This window comes from Dermacentor albipictus, chromosome 1, assembly GCF_038994185.2.
Source record: "Dermacentor albipictus isolate Rhodes 1998 colony chromosome 1, USDA_Dalb.pri_finalv2, whole genome shotgun sequence".
NCBI lineage: Eukaryota > Metazoa > Arthropoda > Arachnida > Ixodida > Ixodidae > Dermacentor > Dermacentor albipictus.
Genome location: NC_091821.1, coordinates 337,869,076 through 337,886,712, shown reverse-complemented (window position 1 = coordinate 337,886,712; position 17,637 = coordinate 337,869,076). Strand labels below are relative to the sequence as shown.

The window sequence follows — 17,637 nt, the reverse complement described above, 5'->3', positions numbered from 1 at the left end:
TGTTCTCGTTACGTACATTTTCCCAGTGCCAATATTCGCTATCGAGAACATAAGAAATGACACAATAGAATTAAGCTAATTTTTTAGCGGTGCATACGTTCCTGGAAAACATGATTTTTCGGCACCAACGTTCAGTATGTCACCAAACTGTGATCATATGATACGTTTTCCTGCCGCAAGGTCCCATGTAAACAAGAAAATGTGCAAGGGGCGTGCGCGATCGAGAACAGTATATAGCTGCCCGCCGCGGCAGCTTCCCCACAATACTAGCCCACCCGTCTCACGTGAAAATGCCAGCGTGCACTCGGTTTCTCATTTTGGTACTAGCAAAGCTTCTCCGGGGTCGTTGCACGTGGCATTCACAGCTGTTACTGTCGATCCTATTGTGATAAGTGTCTATGCCTATCTTTCACAGCACATAGTGCCGTTGGAAGTGTAGCACACGCTTTTAACAGCCGATAAACGACCTGCGCTGCCATTCCTCGCTGCAGTATGCGATCGTATACGGTTTCCAGCCGCTAGATCTCATGTGAACAAGAAAAGGCACGAGGCGTGCGCAATCGAGAATGGTGGACAGCTGCCCGTGGCTCACATGAAAACAACTTATTTATTCTTATTATTACAGTTTCTTATTCCAGTACCAGCAAATCTCCGCCCGGGTCGTCGCATGCCGCATTTACAGCTATCGCCGCCAAACTTATTGCAATAACAGGGTGTCTACCAACCGGGAAAACCGGGAAATCTCAGGGATTTTGAATAGTCTGGAAATACTTAGGGAAAACTCTGGGAATTTGTACTTCTATCAGAGAAAATTAGCTGTAATCTTATTGAAAGGCAACAAAAGTCGCACAAATTCTGGCTGAGGTAACAGTGGGGAATCGTAATGAGTTGTCTTTGACGCCGTGTCGTCGGCTGGAGGAGTTCACCAGTGTACAGTCAATGACCAATTTTCCGGACGCCTGATTTTGGGGAGATGTCCGATAATTCGAATGGAGTCAATGTATAAGAACGTCTGAAATTTCAGACGCAAGAACTCTTCGCCGTCCAATCTTCCTAACTTCTTGCCGTGACCGCAGAACCGAAATGGCATTAATCAAAGCCACCACCGCCGGCATTTTGATCTCGCTGCCTTGAACTGGTGCTCTTGCACGCAGATCCCCTGACAGCCGTAGCCACTGCTGTGGCAAAGCTAGGCCTAGCTGCTTGGAAGTTCGCCATTAAAGGGACACTAAAGGCAAATACTAAGTTTACGTGGACTGTTTAAATACCATTCCAGAAACCTTGCAACGCTTGTTTCGTGCCAAAAAAAAGACTTCGTTTACGAGAAAATTGCATCTGAAGGATACGAATGCCTTTTTCGATATTCAAATCTCCTGCCATCCAATCGGGGGAGTGGTGACATTGCATAAGCCATCACCACCTTTTGCTGCTGTCGATGAGTAAAACAGCACCCAACAGATGGCGGCACTGAGCCAAGACACAGTGGTGGATTTGCTGCTGCAGCTACTTTTTGCGCAAGTGACTTAGACCTCTTAATATCCTGCAACATCACATGGAAGTTGAATTCTCTGCTACTCCATATCCTGAATAGCGATTCATACAACGTGATCCTCCACTGCTATACGTATTGGCCTAACAGGGAGCCTGAATACAGCGCGGAGGCCACGACCAAGTTTGTCGCCGACATGCTCGGTCCGACGAAAAACGACCCCGTCCGACGAAAAACGCAGCGACACAGTACACGAACATACCCGCCGCTAACAGTAGGCACCTGTTTTTGGAAAACTTTTCTCGCCGTAACTTCACTCGGGGGCGAAATAAAGCAACATGGAACAAGCACACGGGATGTGTGTTCGTAGCCGTCGCCGCGGGATCCTGTTTTCAGGCAAAGCGTAGCGCAGTGCCAGAGGTGCTCACTGCAATGTTCCTTCGCCAGATCATGGCTCAGAATAAATGCACGTGGCACAATTGCCGCATCGTAAACTCGTGGTAATATTTCCGGCATGATAGACCATCACAAACAGTTCTGGAATTCACTCTGACGAGGAGCTGAAGCACACAGCTGACGCTACCTCACCCAGTTCGAAGTGCGGGCGGCCATCTTCTTCGTCGGCGGGTCACCGGCCGTCCGGCGCGTGACATCAGTCCAGAGTGCATGCCCATTGGTGGATGCTCGTGTGCCTCCACCTCGGAGGAGTAAACGCCCCCTTTTTTCTAAAGTTGCATTCGACTATATAACAATTAAAGCTAAATCAAATGTTAACCAAGTGAAACCAGGGCTTAACCAGGCTAAACCAAGCTTTCGCTTTGCATATCCAGTGTTGGCTGAGCTAAGCCACAGTGAATTTTTTTGAAAACATATGAACGAGGTTCTACTGTAAATTGAATATTGAATAATGATATCTGTGCTCAAGGATTTATTAGCAAGTTGGTTTATTTTAACATGTTTGAACATTGCAATTACATTGTCATTGGTAAAAAAATTAAACTAGTAAGCCATTATACTGAAGGATTGTGATTTGGCTCATGTTAGCTTTGGAAAATTGAATCATTTCTGTTAATTGTCTGTTCATGTCTTCCTATCCCTTAATATACCGCATAAATTTCCCGTAAACTCAGAGGTGTTTCTCGATATAAGAAAGGTGTTCGATACGATCACTCACTCCATACTGTTAGAAAAACTGGAATCTCATGGTATCATTGGAAACGCACTTCACTTCATCCACAGCTACCTTAAGGCACGAAGGCAACAAGTGGTAATTAACAAACATCATTCTGCTTTCACCGATATCATATGCGGTGTACCACAAGGCTCGGTTTTAGGCCCAATTCTGTTTTCATTATACATAAATGATTTACGGGGCGCACTTAACCTGTCAAACGTTTCGATGTACGCTGACGACACCGCCTTAGTTTACTCAGGGGACTCCCTCTTGTCATTACAAGACTCCATATCTGGTGAACTGCTAAAAGTAGCTAAATGGTTTTCAGAAAATAGACTAGCCCTAAATACTGATAAAACTAAGTATATCATATTTCACTCTAACAGGAAAATACTAGACTACAGTGAGTTTACTTTGACTCTAGCGAACCTAACTCTGGATTGTGTTGATTCATTTAAATATTTAGGAGTTACTTTAGACAGTCACTTGCACTGGAGAGAACAAATTAGCGTTGTCTGTAGAAAACTCGCTTTCAGCTGTTACACACTGGCCTATGCCTGGCAATATTTTCCTCGTGCTTTGCTTGGTTGCATATACTTTTCTTTATTTCATACCCACATGAGCTATTGTTGTGAAATATGGGGCCTAACATATAAAACTTACTTAACACCTATAGTGCAGTTGCAAAAACGCGCCCTAAGAATAGTAACATTTTCCTCTGTTCATCACCCAATTAGCGTTCTGTTTACTGACCTTCGTATTCTTTCTTTCAGGGCGTTAAGAAATTATAAAATCACTTGTTTAGTTCACAAAATACTCAACACCAACTTTCCCTTACCCAACACCATATTTAGCTTCCCACGTGCAAACACCAGGCAAGCAACTAACTTCAACTTAAACCTTCCTTATTGCAGCAATGTATGTGGAGAACGATTATTAGAGTTCTTTGGCGCTATAACTTGGAACACTGTGCCTGTAGATGTAAAGGTAACGAGAAATTTTGATCTTGTATGTGAATGCTTCTTCTTGTCTAGCCAAACGTAATAGCTCTTACTTAAAAAAAAAGAACAGTACTTCATGTAAATAATGTTCTTACTCATTGAGCAGATATGTATTTGGTTGACCTGTATATGTACTTTTGTGTATTGGACCAGCTACTAGCCACATACGCTATTGGTCCAACTATTTTATACACATTCCTTGACTTGTTTAAATAAAGCTCACTTTTTGATTGATTGATTGATTGATTGATTGACCCTGTACCAGTTGTCACTCATTGAATTTGCCATCAAGAAGTAAGCTCAGGATTGGAGATAGAACTTGTTTAACAATGCACTCTCACTGTTCGCAAACCTGTGTTCTTTGTTTCTGAGAGCCTGGCTTTTCTGCAAAGCTTAGTCGTCCAGTGGCTAAGCACATTGTACAGGTGAGATTTCGCCATCGGGAAACAAATTATCGCAAAATTCAGCACGAAATTAGACACGCTTTTTTGGATTAGATAGAAATAAACGCTAAGAACTATGTCTGCTTCCGCAGAGCCAGCGATATATTCGATTTGTTTCGAATATTCGTATCCAAGTGAATATCTGAAAATTTTCAAATACCTAGTTTTCGAATCGAATACGAATGTAAAAAATATAATATATGATAATATTCGAAATTTTCGAATATTCGCACATCCTAGTTATGACATAATAATCGCAACTTTGAGTAAGAAGATAGGCAGTGTTGTGCAGGCATATCAAGTAAACTGTCTTCAAAATTGCTTGGTGCTTCAACGCGCAATCCGTGGAAGTCTTTACCGTGTTCGATTGTGTCGCGGGCATTTTTGAGGTAATGTTTGTCCAATAACTTTGGTGGACGTTTTAAGCGACGACACTGTTTACACTGGCAGTAATAAATATGTCAGCACTCACCCTTTCACTTAGTAACAATGAATAAAGGCCTACAGGCATCCACTTTTTTGTGTTGTTTCCTGTTTCTGTAGTATTAGCAATTCCTGTTCGCATAGTAATATTCAATAATATATTTTTTGTTCCTTTTCTGAGAGACCGAAAGTCCACCTTGCATTACATTCGTGGTTGTGTTAATTATGTGTAAATACAGTTGTTCAGTAAGTCATTAGCAAAAGAAATGTGAAATATGGGGCAAAATCTATGTAGACATTAGTACGCAGAGATCAATACACATGGAGACATTTATGCTACTGGCACTCTTGTGCCACTGTAACAACATATTAAAGTGTGTCCCTAAGTGTTATTTTTATGAGCAAGTTGAATGGTGCTAATTAAGACAAGGCACATATGGAAACAAGCACACAAGACTGAAAGAAAACTTTCGGGGCTGTTTTCTTCAAGGTTCGTAGTAGTGTGACCGGCTTTCACATGTGCTTTGTAAGAATGCACACGAGTGCACTGATCCTACTGTTCCTTTATTGCCACATATTAACTCGTCACTTGAGTACTGGCTGCAATGTACCTGCTTTTTGATTGGCATCGTGTTGTTTCATCAGCTTTTGTCGCCTTTGTGGTGGCACAGTTAATACTTTAGCCATGCATTAGATAAACCAGTGCAATTTGTCGTGTGTGCAGGCAAACGAGTTGAGTGCAGCATCACAGCATGGCTTCCCTGGCCGGCCAGCGATGGGGCACCCTGAAGGAATGCCCTCGAACGAGAACTCATCGCATCGAGGCTCCACACTGTCCACCTCTCGCCAGCCGAGCAATAGCTAGGAGCCACATGCATCATTTCAGCGCCGTTTGTACAGGATACATTCTCATGATGTTGTACATCAAGGAAGCATTGTCAACTGTTCGCACTTGGGACGAGCTATGCCCTGATTGTCAGGCAGGCTTCGTAGCCGAACAGACTGCAGGGAAAGTCATTGATAATATAATTTTATTGTTTTATACTTCATCGCAACTCAGAGATTAGCAACATGGTTCCCTCTCCCTTGTTGGGATGTCTGCATTTCAACCCTACACTCAGTGGAGGCTGTTTTACACAAGTCTTTTACCACTTCGTTGTCTGCCTCTGTCAAAAGAAGAAACGAAGAGACTGACTCGTAGCAAAGGATGAGCACAGCTCTACAAGCCTTTGCCTCGTGCATCGCAGCATAGCTCGATTTTTTTTCCCTCTCCCATTTTCATTGTTGTGTTCAGTGCAGAGTTGGTGTTAATCTTGTGGCAGCTGCTGCCATATTGGACGCTTGTTTCAGTTCATGTGTGCCATCAGGTTGGCTGGCATTTGAAGGTGCGAAAATTCATCTCATGTGTCAGCTCATGCTGCAGAAGACAAAGGGACTTTCCAGAGGAGAGGCTGCTCTTCATTTTAATTATTTCTATGTCTTGTATATTTGTATATTTACCTGTGATGTGAGAGTCTTGCTCCTATTAACTTATGGCATGCCCCGAATGAGCAGGAACTTTGCAGCAACTGGTGTTAGCTATGAAATAGATGCAGGCGTTCCTCGGCACAAGCTGTACAAGTGCTGTTCGTCCCAACACGCACCAGTTCTCTGTGTTCCCTCGTTAACTGAGTTGCCGTCTGGTGTTTTATGGTCGCCTTTGAAGTTACCTTGGCCTCTAGCTGCCTGGCCTCTTTCTTCAATTGGACAATTCAGCCAGGTGTTTATCAAAACCTTCTCCCTTGGCATATGTCCTGCAATGATGCCATTACACTGTACAAAAGTTCATGTTCAAATTGTTTTTGTTTGTGTAACCTGTACAAAAAGACAATGAACCACGTTGAGATCTTTTAAGTAGCATAAGTGTTCATTTCTGTTAATTTTGACAATATGTATTGTTTGTGCAGTATTTTTTTTCTTCTAACTGCATGTCTTGTAAATAGTAAATAAACGTCGGCATTTTTATGCGGCTTTCTTCTAGTTGTAGAACAGTTTGCGTCGGAAGTAGCTGATGGTTGAAATCACCATCAAACTTGTCAGCAATTCAGTCCCAGGACGAAGACTGTTGATGGCGACCAGAGTCAGCATCGGCATGCTTGGGAAGATGATGCACAAGATCACCATCTTGCGAAGGGATCTTCTCAGGACGATTAATACTGTTGCCAGAATGAAGGCAATCACAGCGATTGTGTCGTTGTTTGCCAACATAAGCAGTGCACCCCTACAGGAAAAATATGGGAAATAGTTCACTTTTCTTAGACTTCAGAATAGCAGTGAACTATAGTAAAGTAGTATAGCTTTGACTAAAATGATTGTTGCGGTGCTGTGTTACAATTAAAATAGTTAAACCAATTTTGTAATAACGAAAAGTGTGCAAAGATTTTTCTACCAAGAAAGATGGAATACATAGTTCTGTGATATAGTTGATAGGATAAAGATGCAAGAAAGATGAATTTTGATATTGCACACACGATATGCTTGTCCAAAAAAAAAAAAAACATAAGCCGCTCGATAAACCAGAGTTTTCCTAGCGTACCTACTGTTCTGCTATTCAAGCACTAATCGCACGAAACGTTGCCGTGTCCGCCTGTACACTCGGGCACGGCGCACTCGGACCGTGCGCTCAACGGCTCGTCAGTCAAACCGCGTCGTACTCATCGTGATCGGCATCATGAAGTGTGTGCCGGTTCACTCGTTTTTCTCTTAGAACGACGCGATAGTTGCACTTATTTACAAACGAAATGATGACTGCGTGAATGCGTTGTTTTTCTCCGTAAAGATATAAGCAGTGCTTGCGGCTGTTTGGTACGTCCGCAATCGAACTACACCTGACAACGAAGCGCTCTGTCGTAAAACATTTGGCACCTGCCAGTCGCCGGTAAGTACACGCGAGCGTTATGTTTGTTTACTAACATAGTTTAGGTAAAAAGTTTAGGTAAAATCGGGTTCAAGGCGTGAAGCCTTACCTTACGCGGGTCTGCATTTTACGTGAAATTTAGCTGTAGAAACTGCACCACGGCGCCGAGTAGCCGGCAGCCGCCGGTAAACATGTCGGGGTGCCGTGGCACCAGCTTTGCTGCGGGAACGCGCCTCGTCTTTTTCTCCTTCCGCTGCGGTGTTGAGATTTGAGTTTCTTTTGATTAGCGCTGTAGCGATAGCGTGAGAACTTCAGATGGCTTTGTATGCACAGTCAATAAGGGAACAGATTACTCCCTACAGCAACTAAATAAAAGCTTGTGTTTAAAGTTGCTTTTTGCAACTTGACCGTCGTCGAGCTTGGCTGATCCTCCATCTACATTTATATTATAATTTGAGCGTATTCTCTGCACTTGTTATAAACGTAATAAGCGGTCCAAGGTTCAATATATTATTTCGGCAACACCGGAAGGAGTAAAAGAAAAATATATAAACGCATAGGAACTGCAGCTATCGCCGAACAGACCAAATTTCCAAAATAAATATGGGGGGGGGGGGGGGGAAGCGATTAAAGTGTAAAAAACCAAAGGTGGCATTACGAATGCTCGTTATGAAGCGAAAAATTGCGGCCTTGACTAAAGTGAGATGAACACAACTGTTGAGAGAAAATGTGCGGTAAATCTAAGGTTTGATAGTTGCCACCGACTGCTCAACCATTTCATTAAATAAGGACTTGTACACTAAGTATCCGCCTTCACATTTTGTAGCATTTCGTGCACACCTAGTATGACAGTAGGGCATATCTTGAGTAATAAACTCATTAATGCGCTTGTTGCCATATTTTCTGCATTAGTCGGTACATATGTCGGTTTTATATGCATTGTGACCATGCTACAACAACCACACAGCTTGTTTGTTTACAACTACTCCAATTTCTCGCTTTTTAGGCTAACAGTAGCCCTAAGAATTGCTGAAAATTCACAAACACTGCAATGAACACAAGTATAGAGAGGGCACACAGATACATACATATTCAAAAATGAGTAAGCTTTTACTAAATTAAGTAGTGCAAAAAGAAATACAAAAATTCTTGTTAAAAAATATTCACATTATAGATTAGGACATTTATGTTCACACAGTAATTGAAAAAAAAAAGGAATGAAAGCAAGGAAGCATTACAGAGTTTTTAATAAGTAAAAAAAGCAATTGATATTGAGCCTTAATATGGATGGAACTGAATCGGTTTTTAGGAATGATCAGATCTTCAGATCATATCACTCAAGACCTGGCTGTCCAGTACGTCCGTGATAGGGCTAGGAGGCTTAACCTCCCGGTCCCGACATGGGACTAGACAGACAGGTGGCAACACCTTGTACAGGACCAGAATAAAGTTTCCCCCTCCTCCTCCTCCCTCCTGGCAGAAACGTCCATCTATATCCAGAATGACAGCTTTAAACTTGTCTCACTCCTATCTTATATCAGATACTCTGCTGACATCCAGAAACATCCCCATTTTTGCAGCCCTTGCACATATGGTAGGGCCAGCAATACTTACTAATAAAGTATTGTTATCAATGGTTCAGTGGGTTAATTAACCACGGCACTGTTGTCATGACTTAAGAATGTGGTCATGGAAACAGCCATCACCATGGAACGATTGGTAGTACAGCATATAAGTAATGTGGAGGTTGTGTGTTCGAGTTCCATTGGCGGCTAGCTTCTTTTTGTTCACATTCTTTTCCCTTTTAGCTTATCATTTCTAAACTTCAATTAAATCTACAAATAATTCCACCTGTGTTTTCCTTGGCTTCATTCAGTAATTGGCTTCATATGGTTGGGACTAACAAAAAACTGGGAACCCTTAGTTCCTCTTCTTCTCATTCACCTTCAAGTTTTGTACTTTGCTGAAACAAAGGCAATGAATCGGACACTATAGTCTTGCCATGACACATATCGCATATCAGGAGAAAATGGGCTGAGATTATTTGGTGAGGCACCCAAACAAGTGTGCACTCATTAAAACCTACCATGAACCAATTGTACTGGGACAAGTCCGCTGAGCAGGGTCACTTGTTGGGCGAACTTTCTCAAGGAGAAAAATTGAAGGGGCAGCTTCATGGAGATTGGCTTGTGAAGGCTCCCTGCATGATAATGCTCCCTCCTAGTTTATTTCTTCCACAAATGAACAGGCATACTGCATGTCACATACACTAAATACATCACTAGCAAGAAAGGCACCTGTCTAAAAAATTAGGATCATCGTCAATGATGTACATTGTGGACCTGTGTGCCTTTGTTGCTTGTTTTGTAGTTAACCCATGTGACGTGTGAATAGTCTTTATATATTCTTTTCCTTGTGTGTAGTGAAAATCGCGGTGCGAGTGAGCACTTGTATGCGACCTCTTTCTTCGTGTTTAGTTGTTGCAGTGCTCTAGTTCCCTTATGATGAAATATTTACTAGCCGAACTGTCCATCCTAAACACTATGAATGGCAATTTTATGGAATATAATCGAGGGTTTGACGAAAGCTCATTGATTAGGTAAGAACATGACTGAAGAAAAATGTGCACTCGCCAATAGAAAAAACTAATTTTATGGAGTAAACGAGAGGGGCAAAGAAGCAAAACGAGAAATTAAATATATAGTGTGACATTTTTAAGTGTACCTTTATTGCACTGGTCTGTCAAGCTTGATAAAATGGGCACAGACTAGCATAAATTGTTAGTGACTTAATGAGGAAAAGCTGTGTTGGCACAAGTGCAGGAGGGATTTGTTGAAATGACTTTTAAATGTGTTCAGTGAAAGTCTAATGCAGTTGTATAATGCATCAATTTGTTCAATCCTCTAGCTCAGCATGAAACATGGGGGCATCTGCTATATAGGCCGCTGTACAGGTATTGTCTGTCAAAGCACACATGGTGCACCTTCAAGAAATGGGTTATGTACGTCATGTCAGGTAAAGGGATGAGCAGTTATTTGTCACCACATATAATTTGGTGCAAGTTATGTAAAATATGCACACTTAGTTAATGTTATGTTCTATTTGAACAACATATAATTAAGGATTAACTGTAATTTGGGTAGTCAAGAATTATTGACGTTTTCTTTTTATGTTAGTCATTATTCTGTGAATTTCACGCACTGTGCATGAAGTTTTTACAAAGTAGAGCAGCTGACTTTCACTACTGATGTTCTGAGGAGCAGGTAAATGCAAAAGATGAACAGCCTTTGTATCATGTACCATATATCCTGGCTTGGCATACTTACAAATGTGCATTCAGCCTTGTCATCTTAACAAGGCAGCAACATACATGTCCTTGCAGCTTGTTACACAATGTGGAACCAGACAAAAGATGCAAAAAAAAAGGGGACGTAGAGCAATGCTTGTCTGCGTTCCCACTTTTGTGTCCTTCGTCTGATTCCATGCTGTGTAAGACGATGGTATGCCATCTAGCCCAGTCTCATACCCTGATGTCCTTGCAGATTTCTTGTACTACCTGTGAGTGTTATGGCCCCACCGTCCCCACCAATGACAAGGCCAGCTGCTGATGCTTCCCTGACAGATATGGCGGGGGAAGTCCTTACCAATGGCAATGCCTACGAAGAAATTGCCCAGATTGGTACAGGTGCCTTTGGCACTGTGTACAAGGCCCGAGACCGTCAAAATGAAGGACGTTTTGTTGCCCTCAAGAAAGTGCGTGTATCACTCAACGAGGAAGGCATCCCCACTGGAACGCTGCGTGAAATTGGCCTCCTCCGTCAGCTGGATGCTGCGCAGCACCCAAATGTGGTGCGTCTGCTGGACATCTGCCATGGCAACCGGCTGGAACGAGAGCTGGTGCTTTTTCTTGTCTTTGAGCACATTGACCAGGACTTGGCTGGTTTCTTGGAGCGCTGCCCTGAACCAGGCCTTGAGCCTGAGCTCATTGCCTGGCTTCTGAAGCAGCTGCTGACGGGAGTGGAGTTTCTGCACTCGCATCGCATTGTCCATCGTGATCTGAAGCCCCAGAATGTGTTGGTGACTGCTCAGCGACAACTTAAGCTTGCTGACTTTGGCTTGGCTCGCCTCTATGAGCGGGAAATGTCACTGACGCCCGTGGTGGTCACGCTGTGGTACCGCCCACCTGAGGTGCGTGTGCTTGCATTTGTCTTTGTTTGCATGTAGGACACTTATAGATGTTGCTCTGTATCTATATGTGATTTAGTCAGGGACTTGTTGAATGAAAGTGGCTTGAAAAGCTTGTCGTGCTTACTGTGTTCCTTGATCCTGATGTCATTATTGCTTTGTGAACACAGTAAATATAATTGTTATTTGCAGTAGAAAATGTGCACAGTCAGACAAAAGCAAGTAGATTAAAGGTAGATGGCACCTATAAATGATCAAGGAACTTTGCCTACTGAATCAATATCATCCCTGTTGTCACACAATTAGCTACATCTGGAGCACGGCATCAAACTTTGCCTTTGTAAAGAAATGATTATCTTTATTTTATTTTATGGTAATTGTGTGTAGGCAGCGGACATATTCGAATGTGCCTGCAGACCAATAGTAAATCGATGGCTTTTGCTGCTACTATACTGGAAAGCAATATTATAACCTTTCATCCACAAAGGTGCCTCAACACTATGCTCCTTTTTGGCTGATGTTGTTACTGCATGTTAGTAAAGCTTCTTAGAAATTCTTGAGATGATTTTTAGCTTGAGATGCATCTCTCCTGCTCAATGCCTTTGAGCAGGTTCTAAAAGGGCCTGAATATGAAAATTGCCAGGGAATGTTGTTAATAAACTATGACCATTTATTTCAGTTGTGAAGTTTCATTGTGCTGTGCTTGTCTGAGCCAAGTAGTCTAGAGTTTGGATGCATTTCTGAGTATGGCACTTGGATACTGAGAAGCAGTCACTGGGATGCATTCTAACCGGATAACAAATGGTCATGCGCGACTCATTCGATAGCAAATGTACACATACAACAAAGACATATTCGAGAAGAGCTAAGACAGATGTGTATGTACGTCAACAACAGCAACTAAATATGGATATTAAGATAAAATTTTTCTACGAGACACTCAATGTTGTCCTGCAGATCATCAATTGTAGTTCGAGAAAAACTGCGCCAATTTGTGTTCCAGTTAAAAAGTCATAATATTTTGCACCTGTGCATGTAGGCTAAGAAACGCAGCTCCCTCAATATCTTCCTTGAGCTGCCAGCTTGCTTAAAGCGTGTTGTCCACTCTTAATGGGCTAGTAAAATCTATGCAGGTTCTCCTTCAAGCAAATTATGGCTCACCAGTGGATCTGTGGAGCTGCGGCTGCATCTTGGCGGAAATGGCACGCCGCAAGCCTCTTTTTGGTGGTCGTTCTGAGGCAGACCAGCTTACGCGTATCTTAGAGATCATGGGACTTCCACCGGCAGATGAGTGGCCAGCAGATGCTGCTGTTTCAAGGCAGGCATTCGCCAACTTCAGCACTTTTGGAACTTCTTTAGAGCAAGCAGTGCCACAACTTGAAGGTCCCTTCATCGATCTTCTGCATCAGATGCTGCGTTTCAGCCCCCACCGTCGCATCACCGCAAAGGCTGCTCTGTCACACCCATGCTTGGCAGGCGTTAATGAAGTTGCCGTGTCCTGATATAAAAGTGCATGGCAAACCCGTGCTTGAGAGACGTCTGCAGCAGCACATGCACAGAGGCAAGGGAAAGGTGATCTCCAAATTCTTGTCACTAGAGCCGCCCTTCAGTTTGGGAAATTATTGCTCAAGTCTCTTTTGTGTCTACTTTTGTGGATTTGACCTGGCAACCTCCCCTAGCTGCCACAGTTACATTTAATGAATTTGGATGCACCATTTGTTTAGCCTTTTTATTATCTTCCTTTTAATTATAGAACACAAGCAAGCAGTGGCTTTAGAACATTTGTGGTGCTTTTGGTAGCTGTGTATCATGGTTTTGTTACGGAACTGAACATATGTTTTTGGATGTGTTCGGTAGAAATGTGAATGCTAATTTCATAACCGTGACATGAATATAGTGAATTTTTCTCTTCCCTAGTTCCATTTCACTAGCAATGAACTAGTAAAACGAAGAAAATGAAGAGAATCTCTTCACACTCTTTGTCACTCAGGCAAATTCTGCATGGCACACAGTGTGTATTTGGGCTTCTGCATGAGGGGGATTCCTTTGTTTTATTAACATTTATAAAATGTGGTTTGTCTTCATTATAGCTCAGTTAAGGATGCTATACTGAAGATCATCATGAACTAGCCACTTAAATAATTTCTTTACATGTCAAGATGGCACTTTATTGCCTTTTTACCTGAGCCCTTACGCTTATATGTAGAGCAAATTAGTTTCTCTAGAGGTTTCTGGAGACAACATGAAAAGGTTGGCTATGAGAAAGCAAACTTGCCAGCTGTCAGAAACACCTGGAGATGCGATGCCAGCTTCCAGGATGTATAAAGTGCCTTTCTCTTTAGGCTTTAAACCTTTACATATATGATTGACATGCAAGATTTCTGGCAGCGCATGAGCGAGCCTTATTTGGCCTTGCAGCTCATTCACAAGACTGTCAGTGCACAGCAAGAGTTAAAGCGATGAAAATGGCCTATACCAGCCACACGACATAGAGTGTTTTATGAGGGCTGGATCTGAAGATGTTGCGACTGTGTGCGTTGGACGATGCCATTTTTTATCTGCATAACCTACACAGCATAATTAAATATGACAGCATTTTTGTTATGTAGGCCAACTGTTATTGTTAAGGCAACTTGAACCAGGCCACTGTCAGGGCTTGTTTTGTACAAGTGTTCCGAAAATCGCTAGTGGGGTCTGTACTGTGTACAGTTGCCGTATTACTATAATTATTGATTGCTTGCTGGCCATTGGAATGCATTGTATTCGCACATATAACAGTTGTCTTTTTCTGTAACTGCCACTCCAGGCATGCACCTCATTCTGTGTCTTGAGGCAAGTTACGAATATAATGCAACATGTTTTTTTTTTTTTTTAAGAGCACACAACCCTTGTTACCACACTCATTGCCAATCCATGATTTAACCCTCGGTCCTCAATGTGCCAAAGAGCAGCATAGCAAGGTGCCAGGTCCTTGCCTTTCTCACTGAGGGTAAATATAAGGGGTCAGTGGTGGCTGAAGCTCTATCAGATATAGATTATTTCTTTCAGCATTTTGTGTCTATTTTGTGTCAGTCCCTCCCTGTATTTTTATGCATCGGGAGGTCGTGTAATCATAAATGTTTAAAAATTATCATTTAGACCTCTAAAAGTCTGCCTCAGCTTTAGATCTGCGATCATTTGATGTTTGTACAGGTACCCTATCTAAACTTGCAAGACAGGAAATGAAGATGAGATGTTTCTTTTATGTGTAATTCACTTTCCAACTTGTAAACCCATTTTGCATAATTCTATTTTGTGTTTACCTTCACAGAATCATTTATGGAGTTGTAATTGATATCCAAGAAAGACAATGGAGTGGGCTGTTGATTGTTCCAATGATTTCTATTACTCATACTTAACCGGTGCTATTCCTGTATTGTTGCTGAGTGAGTGCGCCACTCGCTCTACTGTATCTGAGTTACATTGCATCCTGCGCACTGTCAAGCAGGGCACATTTTACATGTTATGAGTACGTTTTTATATCCGTGGATTCATTTCACTCCCACTGTCATTGCTTTCATATCTTTTTTCTCGTAATGGTGGTGCAGATATACATATGCGCTGGTCCTGGTGGTACCTCCAATGCCAGTGCAAGCCCTCATGTAAGCATTTCTCGAGCAAAAAAATGTGCTCCTGTTTGCCCAGTGAAAATTGCTGTGTGTAAAGTGCATCTTGATTCTCTGCTCATCATCCTCACTTATTTCTTGCTACTAAGTGATTCATGGCGGATTTCATTGGCAGGGTCAGCACAACTTTTTCTGCTCTTTTTGGAGCAAGTGCATTTTAATGGTAGAGTGAAGGCAGGATCGCATTTTCCAATAAGTTATTTGGAGCAGATTTCAATCCGTGACACAGTTGCAGCTGCTCCGCAAAAACCCACGGAGTGGAATGAAATTCTGTGTGCCTTATTGCCTTCATGCATGCTTTTTCAGTTTTTTACTGCTTACTGAGCTTGGTGGTGCTGCAGTAGTTGTGGTTTTCTGTAGTAATGGTGGATGTCATGGATGACTCGTCCCAGCAGGCATCATTGCTTTTGCAGCTCAATAGTGGCAGCCCTGAGTTGGATCTCTAGAACTCTTAAGTGCAGTGAACTATGGCAGGGAACAGTGTAAGTGGATGACGACAAGCAGGGTATCCTGAGTAACTCATGAGTCTGGTAGAGCATTCCGCTCCCACACTGTACTCTGGTGGCATGGGTTTTGTTCCACTCAGGGATTAGGAGGTGTTGCTCTTTGCAGAAAGAATTGCTCACTCACAGAGTCAGTCAGCTTGAATGGAATTCACCATTAGAACGTTGGACTTCACCATTGGCAACGAATTTATGCCACACTCACCTTTTTCCTTCATTGTCACAATGCTCGTCTGCAGGCATGCTACTGTTGCTGGGGGCTCACTGTGCAGGAAATGGAGTGCTAGCATAGGTACTAGCAAGAGGTCAATGACTCGTTTCCTGGCTCACTACGCAGGAAAGTAATTAGGTGACACCTCACTGGTCACCTGATGACCAGTGAGGGGTTTTTGCAAGGACTAGGCTGAAATTTGAGCTGCCATTCTTCGCATGGCAGATCCGCAGGTACTGATGACCACTATGTTGGTTGCACTTGTGATAGGCTTTAAAGAGTGTGCAAATAATCTTTGGAGCCAGTCACAAAGGCGATTTGACAGCTATGAATTTGCTATTCAGATCTACAGTAGCACCCGTGATGGGTCCGAGAACTTTACAGTTAACAGAACATTACTGCCAACTGTACCTCAGGTGTGTTACTGCCTACTAAAGGTAGCACCAGTTGATCATGATATCCATCAATGAATTGGTGCTGTCCTTTATTTTGTTGTCATTTAATGCAGATTGTGCATAATATTCCTTTTATGTCAGCTCAGCTCTGAAACCAGGGTGCCTAGCATTTGCAGCCATTCTGGCTGCTGACATACTTCCTGTGCTGAAGTATACTATATTCGTTCTTGTCGTACAAGGAAGTGTGCATTTGCAGAGGATATTTTCAGATGTGCCATACTCATCTAATACTTGTGCCTTATGGTATGCTTGCATGTTTGCAATGAGCATGTGCGTTTTTTAGTTATCTTGGATACAGCATATCAAAACATTGCTATATCAGATAATTTTTTACTATTGTATACATATCACCGCTTTTGGTGTATCGGATATGCTGACAGGGTGAGCAGCTCATGTGATGACACATTTCAATGGTGCCTTCAACCAGATGTGACTTTTGACAGAATAAAAGCGTCCTAACATAACAAGTCCTGTGAAGGCCTTGTTATGGGGAATGAAGTGGAGTTGTTATAGTGGTCTCATCTAGGCAAGAAATTATGCACATAAACATGATGCCTAAAATTGGTGACTGTCTAGGTTTATCCTTCATTTGCCACCCTATTACAATAATATTGTAGACTTGTTGCACCAGTCTCTGTGAGTCAGCCACTGGGCATTCCTTTTCAAAGTGTCGCACACATGGGTTCTATTTCCTGCTGCATTTTATTGGACACGAAATTAGTTTTTTCATCAAGATGCATCAAGTTTTCAAATGTTATTACAGGGCTCTAGGCAGTCAAAACTTAGCAAGCAAGTGTGCTATGCTTAGGACTCACTGATGATGGCTTTTATATTCAGTGGTAGGTTAATGCATGTGGGCAGAACTGAAGTACTAGTTAACGAGGGTATTTTAGAGTCCCTCTAAAACCCTATCGGCTATTGCTAGTGTGAGGGATGCCACGGTAATGTGTGTTGCACCTTCCTGTTCGGTTTACTAGAGGTTGGATTGCGCAACATTATGACGAAACACACAGAAGAGAAACACACACCACAGAACGCTCTATGGTGTGTGTTTCTCTTCTGTGTGTCTCATGAAAATTGTGCGCAATCCAACCTCTAATATGCTATACCATCACGCCCAGTCTTCAACCTTGGCAACCTTCCTGTTGATTCCACTCACAGGACAAGTACAATATTGCAAGCTCTTGCGTCT

At 42.4% G+C, this 17,637-nt stretch overlaps 3 protein-coding genes and 1 long non-coding RNA gene across 10 annotated transcripts in view; 3 read left to right on the top strand and 1 right to left on the bottom strand.

Moving 5' to 3' along the window:
• The window catches only part of Alh (coiled coil domain containing protein Alhambra), a 53,983-nt gene extending 47,434 nt beyond the window's left edge, over positions 1 to 6,549 (top strand). For all 6 annotated transcript variants that reach the window (XM_065428591.1, XM_065428474.2, XM_065428363.1 and 3 more), the window contains one exon: positions 5,255 to 6,549. In XM_065428591.1, coding sequence (XP_065284663.1) covers positions 5,255 to 5,395 — 141 coding nt within the window. In that variant the 3' untranslated portion in view covers positions 5,396 to 6,549. The remainder of the gene's footprint in view (positions 1 to 5,254) is intronic.
• Positions 6,410 to 7,814, bottom strand: LOC135899958 (uncharacterized). Its single transcript, XR_010563757.1, has 2 exons — positions 7,536 to 7,814; positions 6,410 to 6,790 (listed from the first exon to the last, which is right to left on the bottom strand). It is a non-coding gene; the product is annotated as an uncharacterized lncRNA (long non-coding RNA).
• Positions 7,165 to 16,948, top strand: LOC135899592 (cyclin-dependent kinase 4-like). 2 transcript variants are annotated; one of them, XR_010563683.2, is made up of 4 exons: positions 7,165 to 7,447; positions 10,969 to 11,614; positions 12,745 to 13,183; positions 15,199 to 16,948. XR_010563683.2 is itself a non-coding variant. In XM_065428928.2 (3 exons), exons 2-3 carry the CDS (start codon positions 10,994 to 10,996, stop codon positions 13,111 to 13,113), a joined length of 990 nt encoding a protein of 329 aa, XP_065285000.1. In that variant the 5' UTR covers positions 7,165 to 7,447; positions 10,969 to 10,993; the 3' UTR covers positions 13,114 to 16,948. The 2 variants fall into 2 exon arrangements, 1 of the variants encoding a protein (XP_065285000.1); XM_065428928.2 differs by having other exon boundaries at positions 12,745 to 16,948.
• LOC135899707 (uncharacterized) overlaps positions 15,187 to 17,637 on the top strand; it is a 52,157-nt gene continuing 49,706 nt past the window's right edge. Inside the window, exon 1 of the mRNA XM_065429288.1 lies at positions 15,187 to 15,252. Within this exon, the coding sequence (XP_065285360.1) occupies positions 15,187 to 15,252 (66 nt within the window). The remainder of the gene's footprint in view (positions 15,253 to 17,637) is intronic.